General features: G+C 36.8%; 1 protein-coding gene across 1 annotated transcript; it reads left to right on the top strand.

Moving 5' to 3' along the window:
- Positions 1-461: 461 nt before the first annotated feature.
- Positions 462-17,115, top strand: KLF5 (Kruppel like factor 5). The gene is made up of 4 exons (XM_027844570.1): positions 462-812; positions 3,016-3,895; positions 5,162-5,221; positions 16,100-17,115. Exons 1-4 carry the CDS (start codon positions 537-539, stop codon positions 16,276-16,278), a joined length of 1,395 nt encoding a protein of 464 aa, XP_027700371.1. The 5' UTR covers positions 462-536; the 3' UTR covers positions 16,279-17,115.
- The last annotated feature ends 784 nt before the right edge of the window (positions 17,116-17,899 follow it).

Below are 17,899 nucleotides of genomic sequence, written 5' to 3'. Positions count from 1 at the left end.
CTCTCATAGGCTAGCCGCCCACGCAGGGCCGGCCCAGGAGCCTTCGGATAAGCCACTGGCCCTGCCAGTCAAGAGCCGAAGCCCCGCCTCCCTGGAGTAGGGTGAAATAGAGGCGGGCATCATGTGTCAGTAGACAGCCGGGGCCAGGTACGGGCGTTTGCACCGTGGAGTCGTGGGAGCTGGAATCCCAGGGTGTGTTGTAGTGGGGTGGGGCGGCGGAGAAAGTGGCAGCCCGGAAGACGGGACGTCGGAGTTCACGCGTGCCGCGAGTGGAAGACTTTGGGCTTGTTTGTTGTTGGGTGTTTGTTTTTTTTCAAACCGCCGCCGCCGCTGCTGCTCGGCGGGGTCGGTCGGTGGGAGCGCCCGGAGCCTCCCTCCCTCACCTCTCGGTGTGTCCCTTCTCCCTTCCCCCTCATCCCCCAACTTCCTAGCCCTCGCTGCGGGGTCGGAGCGGAGGCGGGGAGCACGCTCCATCCACAGCCTCTGCCCAGCCAGCCGGCGAGCGAGCGAGCGGAGTAGAGCGAGCGAGCCTAGCCATGGCTACGAGGGTGCTGACCATGAGCGCACGGCTGGGGCCGGTACCGCAGCAGCAGCAGCAGCCGCCCCAGGACGAGCCCGTGTTCGCCCAGCTCAAGCCAGTGCTGGGAGCCGGGAACGCGGCCCGAGAAGCGGCGCTCTTCCCCGGGGAGGAGATGAAGCACCCGCACCACCATGCCCACCATCCCCAGCAGGCGCAGCAGCAGCCGCCCCAGCAGCAGCAGCAGCAGCCCCAGCCCGGGAGCACCAGGCTCCCGGCCGAGGAGCTGGTCCAGGTAGGAAGAAGCGCGCTCTCCTCCCTCGGGTGTGTCCCGCAGTAACTCTCCCCTTCGGGGTGGAGGGACAGCGGCGCTAGGGCGTGGATGGAGGGGGGGAGGGGGACCTCCGCCCTGTGTTTGGAGGTTCGGGAACCCGCGTTAGCGGAGGAAAAGTCGGGGTGCCGTCCAGCACACACTTGCACACAGGTTATGGAATGAATCTGGGTGAAACCGCCTGGGTACCTTTAAAAGGGAATGGGGGCGGTGTATTTAACATGCGTCTCCATGTCTGGGAGGAAAAAGAACCACAATTTTAAACCCTTGATTTCACCCCCCCGCCAAAAAAAACCATCCCTCCAATCCTAAACCCCTTCTTCCTGAAAACCCTACCTGCTGGGGAGTGTTGGTGTTTGGAACGGTTTTCCCTACGTCCACCTTGTAATGTGAAGTCGAAACGCGAAATGGGTTGCTGGGGAATGCAATCCTTAGGAGACTAACGCACAAATCTTGGCTTCCTTAACCTGCCTTAGACTCGTGGTGGGGCTGTGGTTGGGAAACGGGGAGGGTGGTGAGGTAGCTACTTGTGTGGACGTAAGTTCCTCCCAGAGAAAAGGGACTAAAGGGACTGCGTGTGTATAAGAGAGTCGTTTTCTTGGAGTGTGCGCGCAAATTTCCTCTTGGATCAGTGTTGAAAGCTTGGCAGTTGGCTTTGCACTTGCCTAGTAGCAGAATTAGAGCAACCGCCTGTTTCTCTCGCCCACGCAGAGAGTCATATAGCCCAGAAAAAACTTCCCGGGACTTTTAGCCTGTCCCGAAAAAAAAAAGTTGGAAACATACCCACATGCAAACAGCTGGAAGAGCTAAAATCAGAAACCACTAACCACAACGTGAGCCTAGTGCACGAAAGGGTTTACTTTAGTTTTATTTCAAGACACTTTATTTAATAGCCCCCTTTGGTGTATTGTGTACTTGACCACCCAACCTTCTACTTGGTGTGGGGAGTAATGTGACAGGTTTGTTAGATGGTAATGTCATTTGCCAGTGATGTGGCTCACATGACATGTTAATTTTTATTTTTAAATGGGAGACTAGTCCGGGAAATCCAGTACATATCCACAGTAAGTGAATCAAGTTCAGAAATGAAACTCCTTTTGAAATTACGCAGGACTAGAAAATGACTACCTAATCCTGTGATTAACATTTCTGGGTTGTGAGTCTGAGCTATCTGTCCATTCAGGTGTACAGGGTGAGTGTGTGTGTGTGTGTGTGTGTGTGTAAGTAAGTTTTAGGGCTACTGAAGGAATATGGCATGGCTGGACTTTTTACAGAGTAAGGGGGAATGTAGCATTTGTCCACTGAGGAGTACATGATAAATGTTTTGCTGATGACTGTGCTGGTAATGTGTCAGGCTCTATCCACCCACGGGCTCCTTAGCACCACTATACCAAGGGAATGGTTTTCCCCTAGGTAATTAAAGATCTGTTTAAGATAGGGATATGAATAGGAACATTTCATTATCATATTAACTAATTACTGGTTCTGTTGATAAAAATGTTTAATCAAAATTTTTGTTGAAAGGTCACTTTTTTGGGGGAAACATGTTTAAGTTTTCATTAAACTGTTAAAGACAAGTCACGGGAATATCCAAGGGATATATTTTGTTTTGAATATTTTTAATTTTTAACAGTTAAAAGGGAAAATAGCCTTTAAAGACAGAAATTTCTTGAGGTTAACATAAACTTTTGTTATTTTAAAAATGATCTTTAAGTATATTATTATGAAGACTAGACGACATAATACAGCATTATCACAATACAGTGCTTTAATTGTAATAAACTAATAGGACAAAAAATCATGTGCTTTTATGGGTAATGCTTTATTGCATCAGAAAGGAATGATATTTTTACTCTTGCTTCCTTTTTTCTTTGTCTCCCTTTCCTTTAGTTTTTTTGTCTGGGGTCGATTTTTTTTTTAATTGGGTGGTGGTGTAATTTTCAATCTCTGAACTAATTATGAAAGACAGAATGGCCGGAGTAAATGTCTTGCTATATTTATAGCTCACTGGGAGATTTGCACTAATGTGCTTTACTGGAATAGTCAAGGGTCTGTTTTGGATTTTGTACCCCTATCCTCCAAGTTAGTAACATGTTTTGTCCCCCTCCATAAATGATTAAAAATAGGTGGGTTATGTGTGTGTGTGTGTTTGAATTTTTTTTTTTAGACGAGATGTGAAATGGAGAAGTATCTGACACCTCAGCTTCCGCCAGTTGCTATCATCCCAGAGCATAAGAAGTACAGGAGAGACAGTGCCTCAGTTGTAGACCAGTTCTTCACGGACAGTGAAGGGTTACCTTACAGTATCAACATGAACGTCTTCCTCCCTGACATCACCCACCTGAGAACTGGCTTGTACAAAACTCAGAGACCGTGCGTAACCCACATCAAGACAGAACCTGTGACCATTTTCAGCCATCAGAGTGAAACTCCTGCCCCTGCCCCTGCCCCAGCCCCCACTCAGGCTCTTCCTGAATTCACCAGTATATTCAGCTCCCACCAGACTGCAACTCCAGATGTGAACAACATTTTCATCAAGCAAGAACTTCCAACCCCAGATCTTCACCTTTCTGTCACTCCTCAGCAGGGTCAGTTGTACCAACTTTTGAGTTCACCGGATTTAGATATGCCCAGTTCTACAAACCAGACAGCAGTAATGGACACACTTAATGTCTCCATGCCAGCAGCCATGGCAGGCCTTAATACACTCACCTCAGCTGTTCCACAGACTGCAATGAAGCAATTCCAGGGTATGCCCCCCTGCACATACACAATGCCAAATCAGTTTCTTCCACAACAGGCCACTTACTTCCCCCCTTCACCACCAAGTTCAGAGCCTGGAAGTCCAGACAGACAAGCAGAGATGTTGCAGAATTTGACACCCCCTCCTTCTTATGCTGCTACAATTGCTTCTAAACTGGCAATTCACAATCCAAATTTACCAGCCACCCTGCCAATTAATTCACAGAACATCCAAACAGTCAGATACAATAGAAGGAGTAACCCAGATCTAGAGAAGAGACGAATCCACTACTGTGATTATCCTGGTAAGTCATCTTACCTAGTAGAGCACCAGTCATCATAGTTAGCATTTTTGTTGCTCTTTTAATCTTCAATTTTAAGATTAAAGCTTCTTAGAAAAATACTACTTGTCAGTAACAAGATCAGGCTCCCTATTTTTATTCTTTCATCAAATTTGAGATCCAAAGACATGCACTGCTAATAATAGGTACTGGCATGCAAACTAAAGTTTGGAGAGAAAAAAAAAGATGTTTATAAACTTCATCTCTTTTAAAAAACAAAATATAAAAAAATAATATGAGGCAGTGTATGGAGAAGTGGAATTCTTCTGTTAGTACTGACAATTTAGTGGTACTTTCTCAAATTTTAGACAACTTCTCAAATTTCAGTTTAAGTATTGAATCTCAAGTCTTTGAACAATTTTGTGTATGTCCATTACCCATTCATACACACTGAAGTCAATAAGGGAAATTTTCTCTTATTGTCATCACCTATGAGGTACATACTATTTGCACTACATACTGTGACTGAATATAGTGTTCTCCTAAGTTCTACATTGGAAATTGACAACATATTTTTAAATTATGAAGTATTTGGAAACTAGGCTTAAATTTCACCTGTAGTTATTTGATTCTCCTCTGCACATACTTTAAATCAGACTTCGGAGGAGGGAGATTTGGGTGTGTAGAAAAGAAGTGAGACCTCCTTGCCTTTATTTTTTTCTTGATCTGCAAAGAAGTCTATATTTAATAGTTTAAAAATGAGATTCTAATAGTGTTATTTTGTAACTACATATGTGATCCCAAATGTGAAGTGACTACCACAGTGTAGGTTTGGACAAGTTGCTGACATAAGATAGTTTCTGCCTTTAATACAGGGTGTAATTTATTTACTGTGGTACATGATATGGCATGACAAATGCTGAATGAAGAAACAAATGTAGACATATGGAAAATTACTGTAATCTTGGGTAATAATAACTAAGTTGTTAACTCTAGAGGACATTTAACATTTTAAAAAATTTAAATATGTAAGTCACTGAAGTATCTGTTGGAATGTAAACACAGAAATTTTCCAGTTATAACTGGACTCCTAGGTCTATCTTATGTATAAGAACAAGCTCTTAATGGTTTTTGACTATGGGAATACTTTAGTAAAAACTTCATGTTAAATGTGAAGCTCCACATGAGGGGGTTTCATCTTGATTTTAAATATTGAATCATCAGATATAAAGATTTCAAAAGGATCTACAAAATGACAAGCTATTGCTCCTCTCTCCTTTCTTATTTTAGGCTGCACAAAAGTTTATACAAAGTCTTCCCATTTAAAAGCTCACCTGAGGACTCATACTGGTATGTAATTTTCTAGTTAATTCTGGGAGTTGTGTAAATATCGTAAGTGGTATTCATCCTTTTAAAAGCCAAAACCTGTTTGATCTCTTCTTTCTTCTGTCAACTTTATTTTTTTTTTAATGGCCTACCTTTTCAGCATGGGCTTGGCTCAAGCCTCTAGTTAAGTTAAAACATCCAGAATAGTATGGTTCCAGAATGGTGAGACAGTCTTAATAGAAGAGGTGGTTCTGTCATTTGGCTCTAAGTTCCTCAAAAAATGTAAACAGTGATTTTTACTAATGGATTTAAAAACCTCAATGGCACATGTTGTTTCAGGTTTAAAGCTCTATTTAAATTTTTTTTTCTTTTTTCCCCTTTGGGTAATGATTTGTCTGGTGATCTGTCACCATAATTACTGAACTTTTTTTTCTTTTTAGCAGTTTAAATATAATTGCTTTGCTGATATTTTTAGATTTCACCTTGTTCAGTTCAGCTAAAAATATCTCTTTATGTGCATTTTCCCTAGGCAGGTGGGGTTAAAATATTAAAACAAGTGGTTAGGAATTGGCTAGAGTTTGCAAGTCAAGAATTTTATTTTTATTTTCCTTTAGATATGTGGGGAAGATGATATAATATTTTATTTAAAGAGAATCTGAGACTTACCCACATCAGAAAACAAGAACTTCTGTATTTAGAACCTTTAAAAATAAAAGTATTTTTGTATAATATATACCTATTTCCACAGGCAGTAGCTTTTTAATTCTTGCTTTGTTAACAGTACTATAATCTTAGTCAAGTGCTAAAGCGTATTTAATAGGGAAGTACTATTGATAGTATATGTTATAGCTAATATATTTATAGTCAAGTAATAAAGTATATTTAGAGCTGTGGCTTTAAAAGCAACCTCCTATTTAGGAAAAATAGGGATAGATACGGTCTGAATAATATGGTATTACCTGAAGTGCAAAGAAAAAGTTTGTTAATATAAGCAATGACCTAGCAAAATGTATTATTCTGTCATTGCTATGGAAACAAGAGTATTCAACAGTTACTTTGAATGGTTTGTTGGATTAGTGTAAAGACTTGAATCTCCCCAGGCTGGATGTTACTATGGAAATTGAGTTTTGATAAATGAAGTAGTTATCTCTAACTGCTGCATTAAAGAAGTAAAAGAATTTGAACAAAGGTCAGTGCTTGAACAGACTTAATAGGAATAGATTTTCAGACATTTTGTACCTGTGGTGGGAGCCATGACTTGATATTCTAGAGATGGCAACACTACATATTAGAACACTGAACACTTTGTTTCTTATAGGTGAAGTATTTTTATTCAGGAGTCCTTGGCCTTTTGATTGATGAATTTTGAAAATGAAAGGACATCTTCAATATTGCTTAAGGGTAGCAGGTTGTTTTGGCTGATACTAGACACAAATGTGACATGTTGATAGAATAACTTTTAAAACTTTAGAAACACAATTGAACTAAGGACCTACTATGTGCAAAGCTCATGGAAAGATAAAATTAAGGTATTCTGTAAAGGAATTCTGCTTTTCTAATCAAGACAAAGCCCCAAAATTAAGTTTAGGCATATGATAATGTTGAGCAAACAATATACATGATTTAAAAAAAAAAACCAAAGAAGAATACCTCCATATTGCATTTTCCATGTGGGTTTTATGTTTTACTTGAAAAAATAATTTAAGTGCTGAGGTTGTCTTTTACTGGATTTTAATTTTTCTTTTTTGCCTTTAAAAGTCTGGTGTGAAATGGGGAACAGAGTTGGTAAAGAATTGAAGTCTTCTACTAAAGGAAGGTAGTTCAGTTGGTTATTACTATGTAATTGTCTTATACTGCTGAGTTGGAGCCAGTGGTATCTCAATAGCCTTTCAACCTTGTCAGATTTTTAGCACTCTTAAACTTTTAGTGCTGATCTCGGGAGGTTCAGGAACTTGACCTGTTAGCATATTGATAACAAACAACTCTTTAACTATGGCTTTTTCTTTGTGGGCTGTAATTTTAAAGACAAAGCAAAATTGTTAAAATAAAAAGATCATTCCTGGTTTGGTTTACATTGCCATCAACTTTTTTCATTTATTCACTAAGAAGTTATTCCTTCAACATCTAACAAGTGAGTGAGGGAGGCCATGTAATCCAGTTTAATAAAGTTTTGTTTGATAGTCTTTCAAATGCCTTGGGGAGGGCTTTAGCAGACTCGTTCATCTGGCTAAACCCGTTCTTCTGTAGTCATAGAGCACTGAAGTTGTTTTCTCCTTATTCTGAGTTCTTTAGACAATGCCTTTTAAATTTGCCTGTGCTATCTCTTTGCATGCTCCCCACCCCCACCAGTTGTGTCAAATACAGGTGCCTTAAGTAAGTCAAGATACACTTTGTTTTTTCTATTAAGGTTTGGATAATAAATTGGTAATTTTCAAAGTATTTTCACTCTTCGTAAATTTTATTTCATTTTCCACTGGTGCAAATTTATCATGTTAGGACACTTAACTTGGAAATGTTATTTTAAAAACAGTAACTCAACATTTCTAAGATAATGTGTTACAAAGCACTTTGCTCACATCATGGGAGATAGATAATAGAAATATTAGACCCCATTTTTATAAAAGTGGAAATAAGGCATAGAGAGATGTCATTAAATCTCTGATTTCCTTTGATCCTGTTTAGTCTGTTTTATATATTTAAAAACAGAGGTGGAAAACCTTCGGTCTAAAAGGCCACATGTGGCCCTCTAGCTCCTCAAGTGTGGCCCTTCGACCGAATCCAAACTTCACAGAACAAATCCCCTTAATAAAAGGATTTGTTCGGTGAATCCTGGACTCAGTCAAAAGGCTGTACCTGAGGACCTAGGCCACAGGTTCCCCTACCCCTGTTCAAAACCATTCTTAGAAGGGGTCCATGGTCTTCATCGGACTTCCCAAAGGAGGTCTGTGATACAAAAAAACATTAAGAAACCCTGATCTGTAGGTGTCAGTGTTCATAGTTAAGTCCATCATGTTAATCTAACGTGTAGGCACTATAATTAATCAAAGTGTAAGCACTCTCCTAATATTTTTTCTTATTCCTTCTATTATTCCAAAATGCTCTTTTAATATCACACACCCTTTGGTTTTTCCTATTTATCTTCCCTCTTTGATCTTTTTTAAATCCACCCACCCAAAGTGCCGTGATAAATTACCATAAACTGGAGAGAAGAGAACCTTAATTGGGGTTAGATGCTTAGGTACATGAACTCATCTACGTATTGTTTTCTAGGAAGATTTTAAAATTAGATTTAAAGTTAGTAAAGTGTTCAGGGCTGAACATTGCTCTGTAGAAAAGGGTGTGTGTGTGTGTGTGTGTGTGTGTGTGTGTGTGTGTGTGATCCAGCTTTAAAGATAATTTAAGGTATCCCAAAGCATCAGTACTCTGGGCAATAAGCTGAATGGTTTCTTTCCCATTAGGTGTATTTGTTGCGTATGTTTTAAATATGTATATTTTTGTAGAAAAAAATTTAAAGCCTTTTCTTTTAAATGACAATTTTTCTCACTTGTATTTTGTCATCTGTATTTTGTCTTTACCATATTTCCTAGTCACATGGAGATATACTGCATTAATTGAAAATGTAGCTAACTTTAAGAAATTATTCCAATGCCATATTGTATGTAGAGATGTGAAATTTGTGTCCGTAGCTTCTCCTTCCTCTGAAGGTCATTTTTTTTTTCATTAACTTCAGTGATCTAGAACATGGCCCAGAATGAGGAAACTAGAAATAAGACCTTGAAAGCAATCAAAGGATGATACAAAGTTCATGGACGAAAGATCTTAGCCTATTTACTCTTGCTTCTTCTACTCTTATGTCAGATTAAAAAGACTTCAGAACTCAAAAAGCATAAGTCAAGGGTGGCAATTACAGAAGCAAACAACCCTCTATACTTCCCTAGGACATTCACCCCCCCATATATTATTGTGTGGTGATGTGTTTATTGAACCAAAGTTTATTATTAAATAACTGGATCACACATATTTACCCACTCTAAGGTTTTATAAAAATTTTCTTTGCCTGCAAGTATTATCCCCACTTTATAAATAAGGAGATTGAGGTATATGGGTATATATAGCTGGTTAAGTACATAGTTAACTTCTGTTTTGTGTGTGTATGTGTGTGTATTTTATATGTGCACATATGTAGAGATGGATGCATTACTTTTATGTTTATTTTATTTTTTTGGGTGAAGCAATTGGGGTTAAGTGACTTGCCCCAAGTCAGCTAGTGAGTGTTATGTGTCTGAGGCCGGATTTGAACTCAGGTCCTCCTGACTCCAGGGCTGATGCTCTATCCACTGTACCACCTAGCTGCCCTGAAGCATTACTTTTAAAGAAAGCTTTCAATCAGAAATGATTTTAAAAGATTTTATTTCAAAGAATGGATTTAGTACCTGGGAAATTAACTCAAAGCTGTCAAAAAATGGTTTCTGAGGTGGCTCCTTAATATTTTGATAATTGCATTTATTTCAAGCGCTTATACATTTACCCTTAAGGATTATTTATTGTCCATTTAGAATTTTGTATTGGGATCCTTTTTGGATGATGATATATGGAAATGCTTAGGCATACAGAGAGTTCAGTTTTTTGGATTAGGATATTTTTATCACAAATACTTGATTGACGTCCCTTTTTTTCCTCAGTAGTAGCACATGCAACAATTAGTTTTATCATGTACTTTATGAAATGGGTAAAAGGTCTAGAAAACTTAGATATCTGTAAGATGGATTTCATTTTGTTGTTACGGAAATTATTGAGATCTACAATAGACATGAAACAGTGAATAGGTTACTCTCAAGGTTTACCTCTGAAGCTTTGTCTTGGACAAATCATTTTAACCTCGGTGCCCTAGGCCACATTCAAAGACTAAATTGTGGAGGCAGGTACTGATCTACAGTTGGTAGAAGAGTTACCTTAGTAGAAATTGCCTACACCATTGAAATCACATTGACACCCCGCTCCCCAAAAAAAGGAATATCTTTACATGAGAGGTACAAAGATTCTTAGAGATGATCTTGAAATGCAGTCCTTTGTAGAAAGGAATAGATAAGATCTAAAAATATCATGTTGACTACATTTCAAATGATTTTATCAATTTTATTATACAAAAAAACTTTTTCAAAAAGAGCCTTTGGAATGGAAAAGAATGAGTAATTTTATAACTAATTTAAACGTTTAATACTTAACAATCTAAGAAGATAGCCTTAGAGTCAGGAAGACATGAATGTGCCTAGTATAGGTGCTTAATAAATAAATGTTAATAATTGTAATAATATTTCTTACTAATGAGGCAGCTGTATTCTAACAATTTACTTCACTAGAAACTTTGTTACCAGAAGTAGAAAAACTGTAGGAGACATAGTGATTCATTACAGAATGTGGGTTTCCTGCTTTAACAGTATCTTGGAAAAAAGATACAACCTTGGCCTGTTTTAAGGGACACTTCTGCTTCTCTAGAAACTATTAGGTCCCCAGAATTTAGCTAACCCTGGGGCTCCATACTCTTGGGTGCCCTGGATTTTGTGAGACTTAGAAATTCAAACTTCTTTAACCAGGATCAGTCTTATGCCTGAACCTCAAATTGCTTTTCAGTGATCTAGTGGTTTCATTGGTTCTCTTACTGAACCCAGTGTATCTTCACACAAGGAAAGCGCATAGTGTAATACTTTTCAAGCCAGAGGACCTGTGTTTTAATTCTGCAAGTCACAACCTCTCTGTGCCTCAGTTTCATCTAAAAGATGAAGGAGTTGGAGTAAATGATCTCTAAGGTCCTGACTCTTAATCTGTTATCCATTTTTTGGGTCCATTTCTCTCTCTCTTTCTCATACACACTTATACACACACACACACACACACACACACACACACACACACGGAAGCTTTTTCTTACATTAAGCAACTTTTGTTTAGAAATATAGTTCAGTTTATAACTTTTGGTCACAAAAACCAAACCATTTTTTTTTTCTTTTGGTATTCTATTTAAGTTAAATAATTCAGTCCAAAAATTTTTGAAAGCTTAATATGGCCATGACTGAACATGGTCATCACAAAAACTGAAGGCAAATCCTTGGCAGTGTGGTTGAAAGGTTTGAAACCTGTGATCTAGAAATGAGTTTTTTTTTTTTTTTTAACAATTGAATCAAACTCTAAATTTCAGTGAGAGGTTAGTGAAAATAAAGATATCCCTTCCCCTCACCCCCAAATCTATTCTGATGATACTGTAAGATGAGGGGCTTTGGAGTAATTGGTCTCTGAGGTCTTTCCAATTCTAAATCTAAGATCTTATTTTATCTCACAGTCCATTAACAGCTCCTACATTTTGGGTAATAAAATACCCATGATACAAATTCAGTAATTTCATAATAAAAATAATCATGAGTACTGTATTTTCCTTCAGAATGCCAGGGAGTTCTGAGGTTGACAAGTCAGTGTTTGAATTGTTTATCTTCTCCCTACCAAAAAAAAATGAAAATTAAGATTTGGGAATTGTCCAAGTTAGATTTTGACATCAATTAGACCAAACCAACAAACATACATACATACATACACACATACATAACATTTTACTTCTGTATTTCCCATATCTCAGCACAGTGTTGGCACATATTAGACACAGTAAACAGCAGCATGGTTTGCTTAAATTTTTTTTTAAATGTTCTCTGTGTACTGCTACACTATCTGCCCATCCACTCAGCTCTGTAATCCTTCTGTGTTTTAATAAAGGGCATTCATGAGTAGATGTGGCTAGTATTGTTTTGATGAGACTTCCTATAATGTAAGCTTAGGTGATGGGCTTTCAGATTAGATGATGGGCATCCAGTTTAATAGAATTTGTTAGAGCTTGAGATACTTGCGTAGTCTTCAGGGACCTGGATTCAGTTTTTGCCTTTTTAGTCACTGGATTGACTTAGAATTTAGAGAGAGAGATATACTTTTGGCTGTCATGACTACTTTTAAAATGACGCAGAAAAGTATTTCTCCTTTAGAAATATTGCCACATCTCTTTATTAGAAGAATCTTGACAGCATTCTCATGAAAGTATTAGCTATGAAACTGACTAATCAGCCCATTTATTCTGTATATCCTTCTCAGGCTACAATTTCCAATTGCATTATTTGCTCTTACCTTCTTAACTAGGTTTTCTGTGCATTTGGCAGTAAATACATTGAGATGAACAGCCAATTTTTTAATGTAGCTTATCATGTCTCCTAAAAGATTTACAAATATAGTCTGGCAGAATAAAGAGGAAGTATGACATTGATTTTTCTCTCACCTTATAGTACTAACTTTTTAGAAAACTTTAAGATAGCTTTGTCTACACATAACACTTCTCAGAATTGCCTAGATGAATCTTCCTTTTAAGTTAAGAGTCCTTCCAACTTAAAATGAGCTTCTCTGCTGCCACAGTTCCCACTTGTGGTTCCAGAGAGTCTAGGTATTTAAAACCCCAATGCTCCCTCCATTAAGCCACTCCTCTTAAGCTAAATTTCACAAGTGGCTTTATAATCAATGCATAGTTTGGAACAATACTTATGTGTTTTTAAAAATCATTCAAGGCTGCTGTTCTCTGTTTTGCTAATGGAATATTTAAATGTGATATTAAGGCAAAGTTAGAGGCACCTATTCTTAATGTCCATCTCCTAATTTGCTTTTTTAAAGCATTTTTTTCTCCTTACTTTTACTACTCTATTTCAAAACTTAACTCTATGAAAGCTATTTTAGATGCATAGTTTACTTGTTAATATTTTTCTTCAAAGATTAGGACTGCTATTTTTTCATATTCCTTAAAAAATAGAATTATGTAATACATAAATTTGAAAAAGTGGGAGCTTGTTTTCCAAGTTGTGAAAACTTGTCATTTTTCTTAGCTGTTGGAAAGCTTTATATTAACCTCAAGAACTTTAAAAAATACATTTTATGTTGAAAGAGTCTAACAAAATATTTTAAATTTGGTGGCATTGGAAGGGGGTTTGTGCAAAAATCCAATTAAACTTATGAAACCTCAATCCTGTTAAAATCTAACTTAAAAGGAAGGCAGTTCAGTTTCCCAGAAGTACTGTGTATAGTATTTCTGGCTGTGGAAGAAAGGGCTAGAGTGTGCTATTTGGCCAGAAGTTGGTACCAGCTTCCTCCATGGTGTTTTACTTGAGCCGTGTTGACACTTTAACAAATCCCATGGAAGCTTCCCTGAAGTGGAGGAGGAGCTGGGTTTTGCTTTTACAGTAAAATATCTGCTTGATACAATGATTGGACTCTAATAACTAAATCTAGGAAACCAGGAATATTCTTGTTTGAATTAATCTATAGGCATACAAGTGTTGGAATAGAACCAAGGTTTTAGAAACTTAATGGCTACTGCATTTCACACAATCAGTAAAGTAAACTTTTAGACTATCGGTGAAGTCTTATTATTGCTGCATAGCCAACAAAAATATCAGACAAAAGGATCTACTGTCCCTTGTTGTTAAGGTAAATCCTGACAACCCAGTCTTTCTCATTAAATTTAGCAAAAGGCTTGAATGATTTCTTTTTAAAATAAGGTAATTTTAGGCAATTTTTTCTCACCACAGAAACCAGGGATAATTCCTCTTTCCAATAAATAGCAGAAAAGTACATATCTAGTGTGCTTGGCTCCAGAATTCGTATATTTTTCATGAGGAATAAAAAATACTTTCCTTCCCTGTAAAAAAGATAGCCTTTTTTTGATTTACTTCTGAGTGTTTTTTTCAGCCACAACAGTAGCTATATCTCCAAGTCAGAATTAAGTGTGTCCTCTTTAAATATGAACAGATTAAACAGGCTGAAAATGTTAAGAAGTGATGAAGACATACTTATCTCTTGTTCCTCTAGTACATAGCTGGTGGTTCAAGAAGACAAGTTCAAATCAAACCTTAGACATTATTTGTTGTGTGATTCTGTACAAACAAATCACATCCACTTTGCCTTAGTTTCTTCAACTGTAAAATGGGAGTCATAGCACCTACCTCCCAGGGTTGTGAGAATCCAGTGAGATAAAATAAGTAAAAATTTGTTAGCATAGTACCTGGCATGTGGTAGCTCCAGCATAAATGCTTATTCTCCTTTCCATTTGTCCTCTGTTTGCTTTAAAAGTGAGCAGTCATTGATGTTAAGTATATTTAAGTTGGAATTAATTTTAAAGTGAATATGAGGGGGAAGTCTTAAATAAAAAGAACTTGATTATGTACAGTTTTGCAATTGTACATTTTTTCACCCCCTCTCCAAAACTGAAATACATATAAAGTTTAAAAAATATGTTATTGGAGCAAGGGGGAAGAGAGGAGTTCAGGCTTTGAGATGGAATAACTAAAAAAAAAAACAACAAAAAACCTAGTAATTCCCTCTCTCCTTGGCTATCAGTGCACAAGAGGAAAAGGAGAGTACAAGGTGGGAATGCATTGTACCAAAGACTTCAACCACTAAGAAGTAAAAGTGAAGCTTAAATGTTCTAGAAAATAATAGGAACACCTTTTTTTAAACATCATTCCCTCTAGCCAGTGTAATTTGTAGCCTTTATTTGCCTGTATAAAACATTTTACTTGATAATTCTATTTTACATAAGCCAGGCATAGTTATTAGTGTAGATATCAATAAATTGTAGATATCTCAGTTGGTGTGAAAAGTCTTAAAAATTTAGCACCCATGTGTGTAAAATCTCCTTGCTAAGCTTCACTTTTACTAAAGTACTAGAATACAGGTATTTAAAACAGTTTTTCCTCTTTTCTACCTCCTCCCACTCCCCCCATTTCCAATATTTTAAACTCTTAACTGCTTGACAGTGAATTGTTTGCAGGGATCTTGTAGGCCACTTTTTGACAATTGACCTTTTCTATGCTATATATACGTAAGATAATTTTTTGATGTGTAAATCTACCACCGAGTATTCTGCTGTATCTTTTCATTCTCAATCTAAGTTTACAATCATTTGCAAACTTAAAATATGTAGCAAATTTTAAAAATCCCTTAACAGATAGTCAATAAACTGATCTTTGACAAGATTAAATTAATCATTTCCAAAAGTGGAACAAAAAATTACAGAATTAGAAATAGAGCATCAAAATGAAAGTGTGGGAAAATAATGACAATACTTTAGACATGTTTGGGAGTGAGAAGGCTCAAATCTGTGACAGTTGTTTAGATCTGTACTTAGAGTAGTAGCTCTTTGAAATATTTTAAAAGGAGGAAAGAGTTAAGTTAGGCTTTAGGGAGTTAGACTGGACTAGATGACTTATAAGGTCCCTTATAGCTCTAAATTTATGATCTTTTGACCAAATCCACTTTTAGGTTTTATATAGGTATAAAAAGATTATTGCATAAGAAGTAGACAATAAATTATAAGTGGATAATAAATAATAATCAGGAGCTCTCTTTTTGCTTCTCTCCCTTTCCACTCCCCTCCCCCTCATCTTCTAAAGCTTTTAGAACTAGACTTTTTGGAATGTTTGTGTAAAATTTTTATATAAATCTTGAGTCTTTGGCAAGCCATTTTAACAAATGGAATGAATGATACAAATTATGTTCTGATTATCTGAGAGTAGGTGATATATCAGTTATCAGTATTGGTCTCAACACTTGCTAGCCTGTAGTCATGGCTAAAGTCATTTAGCCTTTTTCCTCACCTGTAGGATGAGAAGGATGAGTCCCAGTTTAATAACATTACAATACAAATCCCTTTTCTTTGAATCTTTGCCTTTTCCTCAAAATATTAACAATTGGAAGTAAAAAATGCCAACAGAAGTGGTGTCATAAATGGTTGCTGTTACTTTCCTTTTCCTTGTTCTGTCTTAGGTAATACCTATTTTCTTTGAATGTACCATCTAACCTACTATTCCTTAATTGTTGCAGGTGAAAAGCCATACAAGTGCACATGGGAAGGATGTGACTGGAGATTTGCTCGCTCTGATGAATTAACACGTCACTACAGGAAACACACGGGAGCCAAGCCTTTTCAATGTGCAGTGTGTAACCGGAGCTTCTCCCGCTCTGATCACCTAGCTCTGCACATGAAAAGACACCAGAATTGAGATGAACTGTTTCTTGAGGCTTGTCAGAGTCTATGCAATTCATTATTGATGTTATGCAGTTAGATTTGGCAAATTTTTAACTATGAACTTACCATAAAGAAATTGAAAACTGGAAGTGTATATTTTGTATATTTAAGAGATACCAGGGAATATGTTATATTAATACCAAAGTGTTCATTCATTTTAAGAACCTGATATTGCTTGCTGTACTATATATGGCTTTATTTGGCAGGTTTCATCTCAAGACAAGTAGTCACATCTCAACACCTTGAGTATGTAGGTTTGGGTTTTTTTGTTTTCTTTTAAAGGGAAGAAGGGAGGGGAAGGGATCATGCTGGAAGGGGACGGCGGACATTCGCCTTGTTTTTACATAAGCGTCATCATTTATTGTGACCCTCTTTAGAACACAAATGAGTTGGTAGGCATGGAATGGAATTATAAATTACAATGTGTCAAGATTTTACTTGGCATTGAATTATTTTTAAATGTTCTGGAATTCTGTGAAGAAGCAATGTATGTGGAAATTCACAAGCAGCCATTGAACAAATGTGTGGGTTTATTTTTTTTTTTTTAAAGGATGTGTTGCATATATTTGCTATACAAATTTTTGTAAATGTGCAGATCAGCTCTAGGATTATCACAAGATAGGATTCTTGTAGAAAAATCAAAAGTAGTGATTTGAAAATAACAATAGTACATTCACATGGAATTTGCTTTTAAGTTCCTTCTCCAAACACTATCAACATCACTTTATTGTAAAAAAAAAAAAAAATCCTGGGAGAAAAAACCCACTCTAATCATTCAGACAATGATTAAAAGCAAAATTCATGCACTGATTCAAATAGGGTTGCTTAAAGGGGCAAAGAATTTTACATAAATTGTACATGTCAGCGGCTTAATGAGGATAGTTACAATATATAAAATGTTAAACCTCTTACAATAAGCTAAACACAGTATCACTAAAGAAGGATTTATGATGCAGTTTTTGTATACTGAAATGTTAGCTTGTGCAGTACTGTTGGTTCAATGCCAATTATATTTTATGTGGATGTTGCATGTACTTTATAGTAATGTACAGTAAGATAAAAGACACAGTAATTTTACTTAAATTACAGTGCAGTCTAGTTAATCCATTGTTAATATTGACGCAATGTCTGCCTTTAAATATTAAATGACATGTTGAAAATTTAAGGATGCAACTGCTACATTTATGCAATATAGAATAGTAATGTAATGTAATGCTGTTAACCAAAGGGCAGAATAAATAAGCAAAATGCCAAAAAGGATCTCAAGTGAAAAATGAAAATTTAATTTTGTTTTAAAATATGTTTGTCTTTATTTATTTTGTGGAAGTATAGTAACTTTTTTTTAGAAGACAATTTTACATACACTTGATAAATTATAGTTTTGTTTGTTAGAAAAGTTGCTCTTAAAAGAAATGTAAATAGTTGACATGGTGTAAATAATTTTGTAAGAGGCTTAATATGTTTATACATGGAAACGTACATACAAAGCATAAATTGGTTGCTGTTTTGCTTCTTTTCCCCCCTTATTTTTGTATTGTGGTATTTCCTATGCAAATAATGGAGCAAACAGCTGTATAGTTGTAGAATTTTTTTTG

The sequence above is a fragment of the Vombatus ursinus genome, unplaced genomic scaffold (genome assembly GCF_900497805.2).
Source record: "Vombatus ursinus unplaced genomic scaffold, bare-nosed wombat genome assembly UNPS02014942.1, whole genome shotgun sequence".
Taxonomy (NCBI): domain Eukaryota; kingdom Metazoa; phylum Chordata; class Mammalia; order Diprotodontia; family Vombatidae; genus Vombatus; species Vombatus ursinus.
Note: the sequence above shows the minus strand (reverse complement) of the source record. Positions and strands in the feature narration are given on the sequence as shown.

Excerpts from the sequence above, each read along its gene's own strand:
- KLF5 (XM_027844570.1), top strand. The coding sequence starts at position 537 with ATGGCTACGAGGGTGCTGACCATGAGCGCACGGCTGGGGCCGGTACCG. Across the intron at positions 813-3,015 it reads CGGCCGAGGAGCTGGTCCAG|ACGAGATGTGAAATGGAGAA; the intron begins GTAGGAAGAAGC and ends TTTTTTTTTTAG. Across the intron at positions 5,222-16,099 it reads TCACCTGAGGACTCATACTG|GTGAAAAGCCATACAAGTGC; the intron begins GTATGTAATTTT and ends TAATTGTTGCAG.